The sequence below is a fragment of the Pongo pygmaeus genome, chromosome 1, assembly GCF_028885625.2.
Source record: "Pongo pygmaeus isolate AG05252 chromosome 1, NHGRI_mPonPyg2-v2.0_pri, whole genome shotgun sequence".
In the NCBI taxonomy this organism is placed as follows: Eukaryota; Metazoa; Chordata; class Mammalia; order Primates; family Hominidae; genus Pongo; species Pongo pygmaeus.
Genome location: NC_072373.2, coordinates 11,383,636 through 11,405,066, shown reverse-complemented (window position 1 = coordinate 11,405,066; position 21,431 = coordinate 11,383,636). Strand labels below are relative to the sequence as shown.

Genomic DNA, 21,431 nt, shown 5'->3' with positions numbered 1-21,431 from the left:
CCAAGAAAAGAATGCCCCAGAAATTCCAGAAGTTTTGGAAAACCTTGTGGATCAGTATTCCTATTGCATACAGAACATTTAATATACTATACAAAAATAGTGGATTCAACATCACTGCTCAAATATTGCAATTGAGAAGTTGCTTTAGGTGGCTACTAGACAGGGAAATAAAAATAACTTTTTAATGTCACCTCATACCACAGAGTGGAAGATATTGATACGGACATAGATCAAGTGCCTTAATACTTGAGATCCATTTTAGCCGTCATAAGTTGGCATGACTGAGATGCAATACTTACTTACCTTTGCTAGTCTTCTTCTCTAATTGCTGGACAAATAATTCATGCACCTTGCCTGGAGCCTCCTTCCTGACTGCCTTTCTATCACCCCCTGATTTGGCCCACCTTCCCACTTCTTAAAACCATCTCCTATCCTTCCTTTTGCTGCTTTTCTCGCACCACAAAGCAGAGAAAAATTTGTAAGTTTTTTTTTTTTTTTTTTAACTTACAGCAACTGTAAGAAAACTGGATTCAATGCAATAAGACTGACCCGTTACTAGTGACGACTCTTCATCAGAGTCACTAACATGCAATGCTTTACCCCCTCCTCCCACACCTATTCATTCATTCCAGGCCTAGGGCTGAAGATGTGTCAAGGATCCTTCATCTCCTCTTCCATGTGCTGCCTTTAATATCAGCCGTGCTCAGAGCCTCTCTACCCTGTGACCCTGAAGGCAGGAGGGGAGTGGGAGGCCAGGAAAGGCTACAAGGCACAAGGGAGGTGCAGAAGGTAGCAGTAGCAGGTACATTGCCCGCAGTGACTTCCAGGAAATTCAGTTCTATTCTAGGACAAACACCCGACAAAATTTATAAATCTCAATATCTACCAGCCTCAGGGCACAAAGTCTACTTAGGTTATGTATTCCTAAAGGGCATGATGCTCAGAGAATTGCAAAAATTAATAGAAAAATAGGAATGATAATGACATTCAGTGACCTGTGTCAGGTGGTGAGAACAATATGTGACTTTAGATCTTCCTTTTGTACCACAGGGAGACCCCAACAACATCCTGGTCTCTCCTTTTATTATGCAGTCGTCATAGTTAACCCCATTCAAGTTGTAATCATGGGATCCTTAAACGACTACATTTTGAACCTCACTCTCAGTATGCATTTCCCTTACTTTCGTTAATTTTGCTAAGGAAGACAACTGCCTTCACCTGGTTGGTTTTGCCCAATTTCATGGGGGCATGAATATAGAAGACAGAGAAACTTGGTTCCGGGGAGGAAATACGGTCTGTTGATGTTCTGAACTATGGACTTAACTAGAGCCTAGATTTTCTTCAGTTTGAGGGATTTCTGTCCTCATGAGTAAGACTATTTATGACCAGCTCTGTTGTAGGTTTTTATATCTCTACACATAACAATAAACTTACTGTCTTGTCTTTGACTGGGGTGAGTATATGTCTTAGATGTTTCTTCCCTGCAAGAGAAAACTCGGTTCCAAGACAAAAGCCACTTTTTCGTCCCTAGCTCATTCACAATGACGTGCTGCTGCCAATCAGTCAAACCAGACAGGAATCTGTGTAGCATTACACAAGCTCATATCCCAGTGATTGTCCCTAAAGACTCCCGCATGGGAATGGAGGCCACATTACCTAGGTTGACGTCCCAATTGTAGTGTCCAAACACTTGCTTTTAATTTGCTTCTTACTAGTACTTGTGCAGGGGCTTCTTTAAAAAGCCAACAAAATTTAAAATATAACTGATCACTTACAGTAAGTAGTGCGCTTTCAAAGTAGAGGGTTATTTAAAACCAGCCTGCCAGCAAGAAAGCAGCACAGAATAGGAAACAAAGATTTAATTTCTTTAATTTAGTTCTCAAAAGATGATCCTTTCTTTATGACAGTCTCTTGAACATTTCCTTTCACAAGGCGTTGTCTATATTCTCTCTTGAGATAAATTTTCCTCACTCATGTCACATTTTATTCACTTCATCCTGAGTTTCTTTGTCGTTTCTGGTTGTTTCTGTGGATCTGAGAGAACATCTTAGGTTTTGCAAATAGGCAACTCGCCCTCCTGTTTTTCATAATTTACAGTAGGTGGCGCGATAGCTGCAGTGTTATAGACAAGTCACACGGGGATTTTTTTTTTTTTTTTTTTTTTTTTTTTTCCAGATTAGGATGTTTTGAGCCTGAGAATCTAATTAAACCAGCAGTATCCTGATAGAATTTGAACCTCCTCTACAAGAATGTAGGAGGGGAAAGTGAAAAATGATGTAAAGTCCAAGGTAAAAAGATGATTGTCGCTAGATAGCCAGGGAGACTGACTTGACATATAGGAGGATGTTCATCTCAGATGGAGAGGGACCCCCTGAACCAGAGGCTGCAGGGAAGGTGTCAAGACCTATGCACTTTGGGAAAAATAGCTTTCCAGGTGATTAAGATGAAAAGTACACTCCTAGGGAAATAAACTTGCTTAGGTAATTGTTCTAAATTACCTCACTTAATTGTTGTCATTTACTTTACCCTACCTTCCCAACAAATAATCTGCTCCTTTTTTCTTTTTTTTTTGCCAAGATGAAGGTCTCATAAGGATCTTCACCAGCAGCTGACCCTCAGTGTTCCCTAAAGCCAATAGAAACTATGATCAACCTCAGAATGAATCTGTTTAGGAGATGGATGAGGGAGGGAAGCCACAGACTATAACATCTTGGAAATCAATGTTTGTAGGACCAGGCACCTTCCTTCCTCATTACTCAGATTGTCTGAAAGAAGCATATCTATTTGTCTCACAGAATTACTTCTTTCCACCTCCAGCTCTCATTATCAGGTTTAGGCTGATTCTATGAAAAGAAAGGTGGATAAAAGGATTTTCAGTTGCAGCAGGATAATTTGTTAGCTGAAAGCCTGACAGCCATGTATTGGAAGTCATTCACCACATACCTCCTATTCCAGCACCACAGCCAACTACATACAGTTGTCTAAGGCTGACCAGGTAGTAAAGGATGAGGCTGGGAAAACCAGTATCAACATCCCACAGGTGAACTGTACATTTTATTCTTTTTGAATTTGGTAATTTATTAAGCCTAAATAATCAAATGCACAAGACTCTCTTTTCAGCATGACTGTTAAGTCCACTACTGATCTCTGCTGGAATCCCTTCATCACAATGCATAAAGCTGATGTAAAATGAAGGAAAGCAGTGAAGAAGGGTATTTCCAGGAAAGGTTGTTAGATGGCTAACAAGAGATCTGCAAAGAAGGAGACATTTTCTTTGGTAATTTAGCCTCATTCCTTGGTCCTGTCTTCAACATTACTTGTCTAGAAACTACAAGTGAATCATTCTTTTGGGGACAGACTCACATTAACCAGTATTACATAAGTCTGATGTATGAGTCAGAATACCAACATGCTACTCATTAAAAGTTAATGCAACAAGTTGGCACATTCTCTTCCCCAGACAAACACCTCTGTGGGAAGCCAAATTTTAATCCAAGACCTGAAGACTCCCAAGTGCAAGACCAAGAGTCTTGGTCAGCAGGAATCACCAAGGGGAACTGATGGATGATCAGTTCATCCATCAGTTGCTGGGTGATCTTAGCCACTAGTGCTGTCACACGCAATTCCTCAAAGAAGCAGGGATGGAGAGCTAGGACATTCCAAGACCTGGACTGGGAACTGCACAATCCGCTGTTGGCTCACTGTGGGGATTGGAATGGGGACCCAAGGGACCAGAACTTGACATGGAGGAGTACCAGTCCAGAGCCAGGTATACTATCCAAACTGAGTCCCCAGAGAAATCCCCGGAGGGGAGTTGCAAGCACAAAGCTACTTGTGAAGTCAGGGAAACATGGGCAATGGGAAAGATGGTCTCACTAAAGGGGAAGGAAGCTGCGTTAACCACTGTTTATTGATTTCCTGTAGTCACAATTAAATACATATGAAGACACAGATTTGGAGAAAAGCAATCCAGGCCAGGCACGGTGACTCACGCCTGTAATCCCAGCACTTTGGGAGGCCGAGGCAGGCAGATCACCTGAGATCAGGGATACGAGACCAGCCTGACCAACATGGTGAAACCCCATCTCTACTAAAAATACAAAAATTAGCTAGTCATGGTGGCGGGCAACTGTAATCCCAGCTACTCGGGAGGCTGAGGCAGGAGAATCACTTGAACCCAGGAGGCGGAGGTTGCAGTGAGTGGAGAATGCACTATTGTACTCTAGCCTGGGAGACAGGGCAAAACTCCATCAAAAAAAAAGGAAGAAGGGAAAAAGAAAAGCCATCCAATTCTTACTTAATAAAAATAAGAAATGTGTGGTAAAACAAATTCAAACAGTATGCCTGAGTATATGGGGAAAATAGTTTCCCCTTCTCACAGATACACTATTAGCAGTTGCAAGCACCAAGTTTTGAGAAACTACAGCAGTGCAGTGGCTTCAGAATTTTTTTTTTAAGTGATGGATGGTCTGTAAGATTTTACTTCCAGAGATTGATTCAGTAGGTAGTACCAGGAACCCAGAATGTTGCCACGTCCAGGAGACTCTGATATGAGGTTAGGCTTAGACCCCATCAGCCTAATCTGGCTCTAAGGATCTCCTGACCTTTCTGCAAAAGAGACCCCTAACCTGGGCTCCGGACCAGATCTTGGGTGGGCACTGGCTGAGCTGGCCTTGCAATGCTCTTTATTATGTGCCAGGCTGAGTCTACGACCATGCCACCCTGAACGTGCCCAATCTCATCCTTGTATGCCAGGCTGATAAAACGTTTCCAAATGATACATTTAATTCTGTTCCCTAAATTCCAGCCATCTAACCCAGGAGACTTTGTCTCCTCTGCATCTAACAGATCCATCAGCTGTTGAACTCATAGTTGAACTATGAGCATTTTGGTATCACCTTGTTGACTGCTCTTTGCCTACACATTGTGCTTTTTAAAGTATCCTGAGAATGTAAGATCTGTGGGTTGAGGCAGTGAAGGCTCGTCATTCATCCCACAAATGATTTGAGGACTTACCATGTGCTGGACATTATTTTAGGCACTGGCAACAGAGTAATAACCAAAGCATTTCTTGTTGGAATGCAGTCAGTCCTAGTGGAATGAGATAGACACCAAAAAATAAACAAGCTGGATTCCCAAGTGTGGAATTCAAGAAAAAGATCCAGGCTGGAAATAGAAATGAGTATAATTGGCACAGAGATGATACTTAAAGCCATGAAACTGGGAAAGTTCCCCCAAGGGAGTGTCCTAGAAGTAAAAAGCTCAAACAACCCAGTCCTGGGGCATTTGTTCATGAAGCTACAGGGAGATGAGGAAGATTTGGCAAAGGAGACTGGGAAGCAATGGCCAGAAATGAAGAGAAGCAGAGGAGTGTGGTGTTTCTGTGTTAAGGCTTTTGTCCCCTTCGTTCTGGTCAGCAGCAACTAACTAGGTTTTGAATCGATGGGTGACACATCCATTAAGTCAGGGTATCTGGAACAGTCTCAGAAAATCTCAGAGGAAGGATTATTAATTTAGGCCCTACAGGATAAGTAGAAATGGAGTAAGAATGGAAAAGCCTATTGCAAGAGAAGGAGAATGTACGAGCAAAGATCTGGAATCAGGAATAGTTCACTTGGAGGAGGTATGGGGAGAGCGGAGAGAGCAGAGAGGGAAGTTTTTGGGAAAGGTGAGTGTGGCTACATTCAAGGGCCTGAAAAAGGAGTTGGACTTAGCTTAAATGAGGATAAAATATTGTATGCTCCAAGCCAGTGACTCTCAATCCAGCATGACTTCATTCCTCACCCCCTGCCCCAGGACATTTGGGTAGAGATCAAGGGGTCTTTTTAAAATAGCGCACAGTGCACAGGATAGCCCCTGCCCAAGGAATTATCCAGCCAAAAATGTCACTGGTGCTGAGGCCAAGAACACTGCCCTAAAATGCACTTCAGTGAACCCCTCATTTCTTAGCAGTAGGCACAGGCAGCTGTACTTGGTGGTGGCTTTGATGTTTTAGGGTTTAAACAATAAGATGCTATTTCCTCCTCGGGTCTCCTCTCTTTTGCATTCTAGATATTAAAGTAGAAAAGAATTTCAGCATCATATTTCATATATACTAGGTGAGGGAAGGGTGTTAGTATGTTTTCTTCTAGCTTAATTTCTAAGATTCCATCTTATTACCTGACCTTTCCAATGTCAGTTATGTCCAAAATAACCAAACAATACAATATAGTTGTATGTCCCTTAATGTGTTCATAATATGATTACCTCATTAGCACAGATGGTTCAGAGCCAAGATACTAGATACAAGATGCTAGAAAATTTTCCATTTTCTCCAAAGTGAGAGAGAAAGTGCTAGGCGGAGTATGCAGTATGTACTTTTGTTTAAAAGACAGCAACATGCAAAAGCCAAATGTTTGCTTCACAACTAGAAATACTGAAACAAAAAGAGGCAATATAGAATGCAAAAATTCTCATTTCCAGAGTGAGGATTAGGAACTACAGAGAGAACTCGGGTTTGTCGAGAAAAGAAATGGGTAATGTCCCTCCAAGAAGTGATACCATGTCTTTTTTTCCAGTGCTATATGTTCCACATGTATGTTGGAGTTCGTGCTGGAGGAGGGATCGGGGATGAAATCGAAGACCCAGCAGGAGATGAATATGAGATCTATCGAATCATCTTTGACATCACTTTCTTCTTCTTTGTTATTGTCATCCTCTTGGCCATAATACAAGGTAAGTATCATCCTCACTGAAGCTGATGAATATCTAGAATTTGAGCCACATATTGCTGAAGTTAATATTCAGGGTAGGGTAATAACGTCAAGTGTTTCCTGGCAAAGCCAAGTCAAACTTTTCCTTCCAGTATTACTTCATCATGCAATCTACAGGGGAAAATATAAAGCAGTATGGAACCCTGGGATGAAGGGAAGATACAGTGTTATTTTGTCTTCTTTCAAATAACATAATGGAAAAGGCACTTTCCTTGGTTTGATTCTCACCTCTGGGTTTCAGACTCATGAACCCCAGCTTTACAATCTTGGGTGGGTGAGCCATTTAACCCTTTAAACTTCTAAGCCAGCTGGGTGCGGTGGCTCATGCCTATAATCCAAGCACTTTGGGAGGCTGAAGGGGGATGGATCACTTGAGGTCAGGAGCTCGAGACCAGCCTGACCAACATGGTAAAACCCCATCTCTACTAAAAGTACAAAACTAGCCAGGCGTGGTGGCACACACCTGTAATCCCAGCTACCTGGGAGGCTGAGGAAGGAGAATTGCTTGAACCTGGGAGATGGAGGTTGCAGTGAGCCAAGATCACATCATTGTACTCCAGCCTGGGCAACAAGAGCGAAACTCCATTTCAAAACACACACTCAAACCCAACAACAACAACAAAAACTTCTAAGCCCTATGGTTGTTGAGATTTTTAAAAATGACATATAGGCCAGGCACAGTGGCTCACTCCTGTAATCCCAACACTTTGAGAGACTGAGGCGGGTGGATCACTTGAAGTCTGGAGTTCAAGACCAGCCTGGCCAATGTAGTGAAACCTTGTCTCTACCAAAAATACAAAAATTAGCCTGGTGTGGTGGTGTGAACCTATAATCCCAGCTACTTGGGAGGCTGAGGCAGAAGAATCACTTGAACCCAGGAGGAGGAGGTTGCAGTGAGCAGAGATCGCACCATTGCACTCTAGCCTGGGTGACAAGAGCAAAACTCCACCTCAAAAAAAAAAAAAAATGTGGGGGAAGGAGGGTAGCTGGCAAGATGGCCAAATAGGAACAGCTCCAGTCTGCAGCTCCCAGTGAGACTGACGCAGAAGGCGGGTGATTTCTGCATTTCCAACTGAGGTACCCAGTTCATCTCACTGGGACTGGTTGGACAGTGGGTGCAGCCCACAGAGGGTGAGCAGAAGCAGGGTGGGGTGTCATCTCACCCAGGAAGCACAAGGGGTTGGGGGATTTCCCTCCCCTAGCCAAGGGAAACTGTGAGAGACTGTACCAGGAGGAATGGTGCACTCCAGCCCAGATACCACACTTTTCCTATGGTCTTTGCAACCGGCAGACCAGGACATTCCCTCCACTGCCTATGCCGCCAGGGCCCTGGGTTTCAAGCACAAAACTGGGTGGCTGTTTGGGAAGGCACCAAGCTAGCTGCAGAAGTTTTTTTCATATACCAGTGGCACCTGGGATGCCCGTGAGACAGAACGATTCACTGGCCTGGAAAGGGAGCTGAAACCAGGGAGCCAAGTGGTCTGGCTTGGCGGGTCCCACCCCCATGGAGCCCAGCAAGCAAAGATCCACTGGCTTGAAATTCTTGCTGCCAGCACAGCGGTCTGAGGTTGACCTGGGATGCTCCAGCTTGGTGGGGGGAGGGACATCTGCCATTGCTGAAGCATGAGTAGGCTTTTACCCTCACAATGTAAACAAAGCCACTGGGAAGTTCGAACTGGGTGGAGCCCACTGCAGCTCTGCAAGGCCGCTGCAGCCAGACTGCCTCTCTAGATTCCTCCTCTCTGGGCAGGGCATCTCTGGAAAAAAAGGCAGCAACCCCAGTCAGGTACTTATAGATAAAACCCTCATCTCCTTGGGACAGAGCTCCTGGGGAAAGGGGTGGCTGTGGGTGCAGCTTCAGTGGACTAAATGTCCCTGCCTGACAGCTGTGAGGAGAGCAGCAGATCTCCCAGCACAGTGTTCGAGCTCTAATAAGGGAAAGACTGCTTCCTGAAGTGGGTCCCTGACCCCCATGTATCCTGACTGGGAGATACCTCCCAGTAGGGGCCGACAGACACCTCATACAGGAGAGCTCTGGCTGATATTTGGTGGGTGCCCCTCTGAATTTCACATCCAGCCAAACTAAGCTTCATAAGTGAAGGAGTAATAAAATCCTTTACAGACAAGCAAATGCTGAGAGATTTTGTCACCACCAGGCTTGTCTTACAAGAGCTCCTGAAGGAAGCACTAAACATGGAAAGGAACAACCAGTACCAGCCACTGCAAAAACATACCAGATGGTAAAGACCATCGACACTATGAAGAAACTGCATCAACTAATGGGCAAAATAACCAGCTGGCATCATAATGACAGGATCAAATTCACACATAATAATATTAACCTTAAATGTAAACAGGCTAAATGCCCAAATTAAAAGACACAGACTGGCAAATTGGATAAAGAGTCAAGACCCATTAATGTGCTGTATTCAGGAGACCCATCTCATGTACAAAGACACACATGGGCTTAAAATAAAGGGATGGAGGAATATTTACCAAGCAAACAGAAAGCAAAAAAAAACAGGGATTGCAATTCTAGTCTCTGATAAAACAGACTTTAAACCAACAAAGATCAAAAGAGACAAGGGCATTACATAATGGTAAAGGGGTCAATGCAACAAGAAGAGCTAACAATCCTAAATATATATGCACCCAATACAGAAGCACCCAGATTCATAAAGCAAGTTCTTAGAGACCTACAAAGAGACTTAGACTCCCCACAATAATAGTGGGAGACTTTAACACCCCACTGTCAATATTAGACAGATCAATGAGAGAAAATTAACAGGGATATCCAGGACTTGAACTCAGCTCTGGACCAAGCAGACCTAACAGACATCTACAGAACTCTCCACCCCAAATCAACAGAATATACATTCTTCTCAGCACCAATTCACACTTATTCTAAAATTGACCACATAATTGGAAGTAAAATGCTCCTCAGCAAATGCAAAAGAATGGAAATCGTAACAAAGAATCTCTCAGATCACAGTGCAATCAAATTAGAACTCAGGATTAAGAAACTCACTTAAAACTGCACAACTACGTGGAAACTGAACAACCTGCTCTTGAATGACTACTGGGTAAGTAACAAAATTAAGGCAGAAATAAAGATGTTCTTTGAAACCGATGAGAACAAAGACACAACATACCAGAATCTCTGGGACACATTTAAAGTAGTGTGTAGAGGGAAACTTATAGCACTAAATGCCCACAAGAGACAGCAGGAAAAATCTAAAATTGACACCCTAACATCACCATTAAAAAAACTAAAGAAGCAAGAGCAAACAAATTCAAATGCTAGCAGAAGACAAGAAATAACTAAGATCAGTGCAGAACTGAATGAGATAGAGAAACGAAAAACCCTTCAAAAAAATCAGTGAATCCAGGAGCTGGATTTTTGAAAAGATCAACAAAATAGATAGACTGCTAGCCAGACTAATAAAGAAGAAAAGAGAGAAGAATCAAATAGATGCAATAAAAAATTATAAAGGGGATATCACCACCGATCCCACAGATATACAAACTACCATCAGAGAATACTATAGACACCTATACACAAATAAACTAGAAAATCTAGAAGAAATGGATAAACTCCTGGACACATACACCCTCCCAAGACTAAAACAGGAAGAAGTTGAATCCCTGAATAGATCAATAACAAGTTCTGAAATTGAGGCAGTAATTAATAGCCTACCAACCAAAAAAGTCCAGGACCAGACAGATTCACAGCCAAATTCTACCAGAGGTACAAAGAGGAGCTGGTACCATTCCTTCTGAAACTATTCCCAACAATAGAAAAAGAAGGAATCCTCCCTAACTCATTTTATGAGGCCAGAATCATCCTGATACCAAAACCTGGCAGACACAACAAAAATTTCAGGCCAATATCCCTGATGAACATTGATGCGAAAATCCTCAATAAATTACTAGCAAACCAAATCCAGCAGCACATCAAAAAGCTTATCCACCATGATCAAGTAGGCTTCATCCCTAGGATGCAAGGCTGGTTCAACATACACAAATCAATAAATGCAATCCATCACATAAACAGAACCAATGACAAAAACCACATGATTATCTCAATACATGCATAAAAGGCCTTCGACAAAATTCAACAGCCCTTCATGCTAAAAACTCTCAATAAACTAGGTATTGATGGAAGGTATCTGAAAATAATAAGATCTATTTATGACAAACCCACAGCCAATATCATACTGAATGGCCAAAAACTGGAAGCATTCCCTTTGAAAACTGGCACAAGACAAGAATGCCCTCTCTCACCACTCCTATTCAACATAGTGTTGGAAGTTCTGGCCAGGGCAATCAGGCAAAACAAAGAAATAAAGCATATTCAATTAGGAAGAGAGGAAGTCAAATTGTCTGTTTGCAGATGACATGATTGTATATTTAGAAAACCCCATCATCTCAGCCCCAAATCTCCTTATACTGATAAGCAACTTCAGCAAAGTCTCAGGATACAAAATCAATGTGCAAAAATCACAAGCATTCCTATACACCAATAATAGACAAACAGCCAAATTGTGAGTGAACGCCCATTCGCAATTGCTACAAAGAGAATACCTAGGAATACAACTTTCAAGGGATGTGAAGGACCTCTTCAAGGAGAACTACAAAATACCACTCGAGTGAATAAGAGAGGACACAAACAAATGGAAAAACATTCCATGCTCATGGATAGGAAGAATCAATATCGTGAAAATGGCCATACTGCCCAAAGTAATTTATAGATTCAATGCTATCCCCATCAAGCTACCATTGACTTTCTTCACAGAATTGGAAAAAACTACTTTAAATTTCATGTGGAACCAAAAAAGAGCCCGCATAGCCAAGACAATCCTAAGCAGAAAGAACAAAGCTGGAGGCATCACACTACCTGACTTCAAACTATACTACAAGGCTACAGTAACAAAAAGAGTACAGTACTGGTACGAAAACAGATATATAGACCAATGGAACAAAACAGAGGCCTCAGAAATAACACCACACATCTACAACTATCTGATCTTTAACAAACCTGACAAAAAGAAGCACTGGGGAAAAGATTCCCTGTTTAATACATTGTGTTGGGAAAACTGGCTAGTCATATGCAGAAAGCTGAAACTGGATCCCTTCATTACACCTTATACAAAAATTAACTCAAGATGGATTAAAGACTTAAACGTAAGACCTAAAACCATAAAAACCCTAGAAAAAACTTAGGCAAATACCATTCAGGACATAGGCATGGGCAAAGACTTCATGACTAAAACACCAAAAGCAATGGCAACAAAAGCCAAAATTGACAAATGGGATCTAATTAAACTAAAGAGCTTCTGCACAGCAAAAGAAACTATCATCAGAGTGAACAGGCAACCTACAGAATGGGAGAAAATTTTTTGCTGTCTATCTATCTGATATACGGCTAATATCCAGAATCTACAAAGAACTTAAACAACTTCACAAGAATAAAACAAACAACCCCATCAAAAAGTGGGTGAAGGATATGAACAGACACTTCTCAAAAGATGAGATTTATGCAGCCAACAAACATATGAAAAAAAGCTCATCACTGGTCATTGAAGAAATGCAAATCAAAACCACAGTGAGATACCATCTCATGCCAGTTAGAATGGTGATCATTAAAAAGTCGGGAAACAACAGATGCTGGAGAAGATGTGGAGAAATAGGAACACTTTTACAGTGTTTGTGGGAGTGTAAATTAGTTCAACCGTTATAGAAGACACTGTGGCAATTCCTCAAGGATCTAGAACTAGAAATACCATTTGACCCAGCAATCCCATTACTGGGGATATACCCAAAGAATTACAAATCATTCTACTATAAAGACACATGCACACGTATGTTTATTGGGGCACTGTTCACAATAGCAAAGACTTGGAACCAACCCAAATGCCCATCAATGATAGACTAGATTTAAAAAAGTGCCACATATATACCATGGAATACTATGCAGCCATAAAAAAGGATGAGTTCATGTCCTTTGCAGGGATGTGGATGAAGCTGGGAACCATCATTCTCAGCAAACTAACACAAGAACAGAAAGCCAAACACCACATGTTCTCACTCATAAGTGGGAGTTGAACAATGATAACACATGGACACGGAGGGGGGCATCACACACCAGGGCCTGTTGAGGGGTTGGGATAGCATTAGGAGAAATACCTAATGTAGATGACAAGTTGATGGGTACAGCAAAAACCACCATAGCACGTGTATACCTGTGTAACAAACCTGCACGTTCTGCACGTGTACCCCAGAACTTAAAGTATAATAAAAAAAGGACATACATTTAAGTACCTAGTATAATACCTGATGCATAGTCAGTGCTTTATAAATAATTATAAAGCTATTAATAGTATCATTGTTGAATACCTACTATCTGCCCAGCACATGTATTAACTAATTTTACCATTTCACCAACCTTATGAGAATGGTGCTTTTATTGTATGTGTGAAGTAACTGAGCCACAATAAGTCTAAGGAACTTGGCCAAAGTGCACAGCTAAACAGGGCTGGAATCCATCTATACCCAGGCAATCTGCATGCAGACCCCTTGCAACCACGGTGCCGTATTGACCCACTAGTTCTTCCTTTTACTTCTGGGCAACTGGGAGTGTGGTGTTTTTCTCTCTCAGAAAAGTCACGTTATCTTTTCTGCTTAACACATTTATCCTGGCTTGAATTAAATGTCTGTAAATGTGACAATCTCTTTTAAGTTCCACAGACATCAAATTACACTATTTTTTAGTCAAGTACCATGGACAAGTTTAAGGGACTCATAATTCATTCATTGTGCTCTTATTGAGTGTAAAAATAACGTGTTTTCTAAGAAGGCAAAGTTATAACTTCGAAGAAAGTGTGAAGCCAGCAGGTCTCAGGGGGGAAAAGGAGCTTAAAACAGCTCAACACAGTGTTTCTGATTGCCACAGTCAACAAAATTATGGAAGCTTATTTTTAAGGGACTTGTGAAAAAAGTGATTTGGGGCCTGGCACCATGGCTTATGCCTGTAATGCTACCACTTTGGGAAGCTGAGGCGAGAGGATCGCTTGAGCCCAGGAGTTTGAGACCAGCCTGGTCAACAAGACGAAACCCTGTCTGTACAAACAGAAATTATCAGGGTGTGGTGGTGTGTGCCTGTAATCCCAGCTACTTGGGAAGCTGAGGCAGGAGGATCGCTTGAGCCCAGGAGGTTGAGGCTGCAGTGAGCTGTGATTGCACCACCGCACTCCAGCCTGGGTAACAGAGCAAGACTGTCTCAAAAAAAAAAAAAAATGACTTGACTGGGCACAGTGGCTCACGCCTGTAATCCCGGCACTTTGGGAGGCCGAGGCAGGCAGATCACAAGGTCAGGAGATCGAGACCATCCTGGCTAACACGGTAAAACCCCGTCTCTCCTAAAAATATAAAAATTAGCCAGGTGTGGCGGTGTGCACCTGTAGTCCCAGCTGCTGGGGAGGCTGAGGCAGGAGAATGGCGTGAACCCGGGAGGCAGAGCTTGCAGTGAGCCGAGATTGTACCACTGCACTCCAGCCTGGGTGACACAGTGTGACTCCGTCTCAAAAAAAAAAAAAAAAAAATGACTTGAGGCAAATTTCTTCATTTAAGTGGTCATGTTTTATTTCTACACTAGTACTTGAAAAATCTTATTAGTGGAGTTTTCTGTACTTACTCATAAATCTCAGCTGCTCTTTTTCAGCATGAAGTATGTAATAACATCTGTATATGCCAAGTTAACAAAAGTTTTTTCCTGCTGTCACTTCATTTTAAAACACTCTTTTCAGTGAGTGTATGTCCCAGTAACCGCACATACTTCTGACCCCAAAGAGAGAACACCGCCTCCCTTCTCCTAGGAGTATCGGATATGTAGTCACGTTTACCATGTTCTGAGCGTTTTGCAAGGTAGTTGTACATCTCCCCTTTCCCTGGGGGGATTAGCCAAGGAACTGAATTATTCACTGCTTGATAAAGATTAAATTGTTTTTATTTAACACAAGGTCTAATTATCGATGCTTTTGGAGAACTAAGAGACCAACAGGAACAAGTCAAAGAAGACATGGAGGTAAGCTTCTCCATTCATGACTCAGCTTTTTTGTTGTCCTGGGCCCTCGTTTTCCTCACTACCTTTATCAATAGACTCATGAATGTGGGAAGGAGGAGGGGAAAAGGCACTTGTGGTTTCACTGGCCTGTTTTCCATTCAAGCAATACATATAGTTGAGCAGCGTGGTCGGCTGAAACCGTGGTGGACGCCACATGCGTGCAAACAGCAATAGGACACTATCCTTTCCCTCCAGAAGTGGAGAGACTATTCATTCAAAACCAAAGATTCAATGACAAGTAAATAGACGATTACAGAGCAGTGTGGTGAGTCCTTTATGGGAGTAAAGCCCTGAGTGGTAGGGTCTCCAGGGCTGGTATCTGATTCACTCCTGGATGGTTAGGGAATTTCCTAGAAGGGATGTCTGAGCTGAGGCCTGAAGACTGTGGAAGTCTGTGGGTTTGATAAGGAGAGAGGAGGACAGTTTGGGCAACCTCCCAACCCCTTCTGCCACACCATGGACATCTCCAGGGGTACCATTCACAGTGGGATCTTTGAGCCCACCACCTGAAATTATATACCAAGACTGATTTTAGGGAAGTTGATGTGCAGGTTTTTTTCTTAGCAGCCTTAGTGCTACCAGATGCAGATTAAATTCTGATGATGAGGCTGGAGAGGAAGACCAGTGAATGAAGAACCTAATCACTCATTTGAGAAATTTAGTTTAATATATGGGCTGTGGGAAGCAAGAAAAGGGCTTTAAGCAGGGCAGCCAGATGATCAGATTTGCATCTTAAAAAGATAACTATGGTTTAAAATGTGAGGCATGAACTAGAAACTGGCAAGAACAGGGACAGGGAAGTGGGCTGTCAGCATTTTCCAGGTGGGAGATTCTGAAGCTTTTGCTAGAGGTGTCACATGGGAGTTGGGCAAGTACTGCCTGAATCCATCTAGTTTCTGCATCCTCAGTGAGGGACTTGGTGATTGGCCAAGTAGAGAAGATGGAGCAAGCAAGGGGACATCCAGGTTTCAGGCATTAGCCACCAGATGGATGCTGGCATAGTTAGCTGACCCAGGTAACCCAGAGGAAGAACAGGTTCATCGGTAAAGCCAATGAGTATGATTTGAGCCACTTCAATTTAAGAGACATCATTGGAGTGGTATGAAGACCTGATCGATTGTTCTCCCCAATTGCTCGGTGCGACCTATCAGCTGTTGGCAGTTGTTGATCAGTAAGGCAGGAAGAATTTTATACACTACTATAATCATCTTGATTGTAGTTCCTAAAATACAGGGCCTCATTAGCATGCTTCAGATGGCGTAAAACAGCTTACAACTGGCCGGGAAAGATGAGCACCAGAGTCACATGGGACGATAATTGAATACATTTGAAATGATACATGTACAATTCTAATAATAAAACAGGAGGTCTGCTTCTCCTTGGGTTTTGTGGACCAGGCCTGTCTTCAAGGGGCAGACCTGAGCAGGTGCCTCTCTACAGGGTGCTTAGGAGAGGTGTGGTCCAGAGAAGGTGGAACCAAGAGGACCAGGAACCTGGTCCCTAGAGTTGAAAGTTGTTCTCCATTCACATCCACTGGCTAATTCTGCACCTAGCACAGCACCTGGAAGACCCTTGCTAAACTCTGGATGGGATGCCTCATAGCTTGGTATTTGATTTGGCCTTTTCTAAAGGAAAGTGATCTGTACCTTTTCCCCCTTGGTCATCTGACTTTGTTTGGGTGGGTACTAAGTTTGCAGTTTCAGTTGAGGACACAGTTAATCCTGCTTAGATAACTTTAGTCAATGTCATGAACAAGAGTTGATCACTAAGCCTGGACATTTTCACCTAGGCTAGAGAAAGGAAGAGACATTGCTTTTCAGCCATCATCATCATCATCATCTTGTTCCCTGTCTGCGTCTGCTACTTCTTGCTGCTGGTACCTGTGTCATTTAAGCCAACACCAAGATATAGTTACAGTGACAGTTCCATTTATATTCATGGGCTTGGCACAGCCTCCGTGTGATCTTTGACGTGTATTGAATGAACCAAATAATAGCTGCCCTTAGATGGCGAGTTGTGTTTTCCTTTTGTTTTGCTTTCTGAACTCTGACATTAATATTTCCCTTTGTTTTCTAGACCAAATGCTTCATCTGTGGGATAGGCAATGATTACTTCGACACAGTGCCACATGGCTTTGAAACCCACACTTTACAGGAGCACAACTTGGCTAATTACTTGTGAGTGTGCCCGTTTCAGAATCTTCCACCTCTCCAGTAGACGCCACCGGTCCCTGCCCTTCTCAGAATAGAGAGGAGGTTTTTGTTTATTGTTTAAAAAACAATTGCTGCAGATACTTTAAAAGAAAGACCAACAGCTAATGGCTCTCTTTTCCTCTGGAGTAGGTTGACTTAAGAGGTTAAGTTGCAGCTCTTCATGTAAGTGATACTTTCTAGAACTTGAAATGAAGAGGTGGACAGGGAGGAGCGGGGCCTCTGTGGGAGGCTTGGTCGTGTTTCTCATTTTAGATAGGAATTCTCAGGCTGCTTCCTAGGGAGATGCGAGTCTCCGTTTTTCTTCTTACAGATCTTAAGAGGACTTTCAGATCTCGTCAGGCACTGTTGGATACCAACTTAAAAGCTATATTTAAAAAAAATTAATATATAGAAATCTTTCCATTACTCGAGATTAGCCAAAAGTATAGTTTGGTAAAATGCTATTCTTACTCATTTTCAGACCCAATTTTAGTATCAAACAGCAGAGATGCCGAGTAGCTTTATAGGGAAAAAAATTGGCTTAACTATACTCAATGGAACTTGATCCGTAAATTAAAACTTCTCATTAAGCTAGTCTTCAGTTCTGATTCATCAGTGTTGATTTGATTCTGACCAATGTGTATATTCCTAACTTGAAGCCTCTAGGGTCAAATAGCAACAGATCAGAAAAGTCAGGTCAACAGCCTTTCCTCTTTCTGGAACACTAATTTTTCCAAAAATTTGCATGTGGCATTTTCTCTGTGCTGGCCATAATTGCATGCAACAATACAATTTATCTAAATGTGCCCTGTTTATCCTAATATTTCCATATAGTTCTTTTCTGATCAGTTTCTCTGTATCTGTAGGTTTTTTCTGATGTATCTTATAAACAAAGATGAAACAGAACACACAGGACAGGTAGGTAAATTATTACATGTCATCTTCTGAAAGAAATGATAGAGAAGCTCTAAATATCAGAACAAAATGTGTGCATTAAACAGTGAGGCATGGAATTACTTTCAGATATTAGTTGTGGTATCTTGATGTAAAGTTCCTGTTATGTTGAATGAGTACGGAAAAGATTGCCTTTGTTAAAGTAGAATTCTATACTAAGTTTATGTAAAACAATAAGCTTTTACTAACTGAAAATGCTGGATTTGAGTTTTGAATTCCATTATTTTGAAAAATTGAGTTCTTCATTATTGCGTAATGTCCTTGATTGTTTAATCAGATAGATGATTTCCAAGAACTTCAAAGTATTATGTACAATGCATATTAAATGTCTAAGGTGTTTAAGCTATTTGAAATTCTTCTTCCAATGTGCAGATTGTTAGCAGTTTGAATTTGAAGGATACAATATTTTAAGAGAACCCTCAAAAGCATAAATGTATATATACACACACACATACATACATATATATTTTCTGAGACAAGGTCTTGCTGTTTTGCCAAGTGCAAGTGGCATGATCAGGGCTCACTACAGCCTTGACTTCCTGGGCTCAATAAATCCTCCTGTTTCAGCCCCACAAGTACCTGAAACTACAGGCATCCACCACCACACCTGGCTTTTTTTTTTTCTTTTTTAAATTTAGTACAGACAAGATCTCATTATGTTGCTCAGGCTGGTCTTGAATGCCTGAACTCAAGCGATCCTCCCACCTCAGCCTCCCAAAATGCTGGGATTATAGGCTTAAGCCAGTGTGCCCAGCCAACATATTTTTAATCATTATAATGGTCAGGATGAAGATTATTACTAGACGTTAAGGTCTGGTATAGTTAGTTAGGAACCATCTAAATTAATGTGGACTTCTCTATTCCGTGTGATATAGGTAACAGAATTGAGTTTCTACCTTATGTTGTGTTAGCACACACTTTGGGGAAAATGTTAATACATTTCCTTGACTTTTGCAGGAATCTTATGTCTGGAAGATGTATCAAGAAAGGTGTTGGGAATTTTTCCCAGCAGGAGATTGCTTCCGGAAACAGTATGAAGACCAGCTAAATTAAACTCAGACCCCGATCACCTCTAAAAACCAAAACCCCACCCCTCTCTCTCCCTCTCTCAATTTCTCTGCTCTCTTGGAAACATTTTGCTGATTTTGTGAATTGCCAGCGTCGTGTGTTTTCTGGGAGCATCGAAGCTCTGTTTCGGAAGACCTGTTTCCTCCCGCCACCTTTTGTATTTACTTTGAGACTAAAGACTGAAGAATAATCTAAATTCATACTCAGACAAAAAAAGGAATTCTGGAAAGAAAACCATTCTGGACACTGTCATAACACACACAGACAGATTTTCTTCTGAGACTCCTGGAGTCTTCTCGAGCTATGAGACCTTCACAGAGACGCGTGGCAGCCACACTCACCCAGCCTCTTTATTTCACCATCCTGGAAGGAAACTGTCTAATGGTCACAGAGCACTGTAGCACTTAACAGATTGCCATGGACACCAGTTGCGAAGGGAAATAGTGCCTTACTATATGTGGGTTGAGCTATGCAGAAGATACGTGCATGAAAAAACATTTTTATTTTCTTTATGTCGACCTTTCTTTTCTTAGATTGATTTTGTGAGGTTTTTTTTTTTTTTCCTTTAGTCTTTTCTTTGGTGGGGGAGGGTAAGAAAAGCAGTTTGCACTTAAAAAGAAAAAAAAAAACGGGTGGTGTGTCTCAGGACAAAAGGAGGCTCTTCTCATTCAGCTAAATTCACATTTGTCCCCGCCCCCCCCCCCCAATATGCTCCTGCTATTATTTTGGTAATGCTCTGATGCAACATTGCAACTTTATGAAATCTTTGTATGAAAACAAAAAGACTGCAAAAAATACACTTTCAAAAGAAACCATTCATTGCATGTTTATTATGCAAGTTTAAATGAACAAAGAAAACCTTCAGAAACAAGTTGATCAACGTGAGAGAAATTTCATGATAATTATTCATAGTAATAAAGTGTCGTGGGCTTAATTGTATATCTGGAGCCAGTGTCATCCACCAACAATGTGATACATTATGAACTTGACAGTAGTTTTGGGTTTTGCTCTTTCTTTCAGCCACCTGTGATCAGTTTTGTTGATTAAGGACTTCTTGTCAGGCCATTTTTTAATATCAAAGCTGAAGCAATATCCATTCAGGGATTTCATCAGTTGCATCATCACAAAACACGGATGATTGATAATATACATCACTCCATTTTTTCCATTTTGAGTCCTTTTAAATGTAATGCTAACCTTTACAATTAAAAAGTCAGATTCAGAATGGAAACAAGGTCATTTTGCAAACATCAGCGCTCTTTTATTACAAGTCTGCTTGTTAATTTTAGAATTGTAAAACCGCTCTGATTAAACTATTTAACTAACTTTCTCATCCTCTTCTTTCTCCATTTAAAACTTATAACTGGGACTCATAAAATCTTGAGCTTCTAACTTGAGGAGGATATAGGACAATCCTAAACACTGCACTGAGACCTTTAACGCTGTCAGATTTCCTGGTACCTCTAAGACTGTTGTATACATAATTGTAGGGCCTCAGAGTCACCAGGCACCTGGCCCACCCCTGTCATTTCCCTGTTATATGGATCAGCCAGACGTCTTGAAAACCTCCAGTGACAGAAAAAAAAGATCGCTATCTCCAGGATTATTTAATTTTTATATAGCTCTCATTTTAGAAAGCTCTTCCTTGCTCAGGGCAAATTCATTTCCTATAATAATAGGAGTTCATTTTCTGTCTTAATATGAAAGAGAATCAGTACCCTAGCATGTGGTGTATTAAACATTCAAAAACCAATTGAACATTTGCTGTGTGCAAAGTACTGCTGTGGGTACCGGTGACTTACTTATCTGTCATCTTACACCTTACCAGCACAACATCACAGTGCTAGTATCTAGATTTTGCCTTTGTCTTCTGGTATCACTTTTATGTGGGGGAAGGAATAAATTTGGCTGTACCATAGGAATTTTCAAGCCTGATCAGGGAGGTGATCTGATGCTCTGTAGACTCTGAATAAAATAAATGAGGTCAGCTCCACAAAACATCAAAGAATGCACTGCTGTTTGCCAGGAAACACTGCAGAGCAAGCATGTAGTGGAAAGGAATGAATGTTTTTCCAGGACATAAAGTCCACTGATAGATTCAGATGTTCTAGTTATAATGCTCAAATCAGAGGTGACACAAAGTAACAGTACAGGTGGGAGGTGAGTAAATAAACGCATAGTTGCCCCTAGATTTTGCAGGCTCTTAAATAGGCTCTCTTGACTGTGCCCAGCTCTAAAGTTCTGGGAGAAAGAGAGAGGCTGGGATTTGAGACACATACGTGTTGGAGAAAGAGTAAAGGAACAGAGCTGATTACTGGAAAAAGTCACACTTCCCAGCCTCCT

At 41.6% G+C, this 21,431-nt stretch overlaps 1 protein-coding gene across 5 annotated transcripts in view; it reads left to right on the top strand.

The window, feature by feature from the left end:
* RYR2 (ryanodine receptor 2) overlaps positions 1-20,414 on the top strand; it is a 789,753-nt gene extending 769,339 nt beyond the window's left edge. For all 5 annotated transcript variants that reach the window (XM_054448216.2, XM_054448137.2, XM_054448051.2 and 2 more), the window contains 5 exons: positions 6,558-6,714; positions 14,771-14,835; positions 16,951-17,051; positions 17,933-17,984; positions 18,978-20,414. In XM_054448216.2, coding sequence (XP_054304191.1) covers positions 6,558-6,714; positions 14,771-14,835; positions 16,951-17,051; positions 17,933-17,984; positions 18,978-19,073 — 471 coding nt within the window. In that variant the 3' untranslated portion in view covers positions 19,074-20,414. The remainder of the gene's footprint in view (positions 1-6,557; positions 6,715-14,770; positions 14,836-16,950; positions 17,052-17,932; positions 17,985-18,977) is intronic.
* The last annotated feature ends 1,017 nt before the right edge of the window (positions 20,415-21,431 follow it).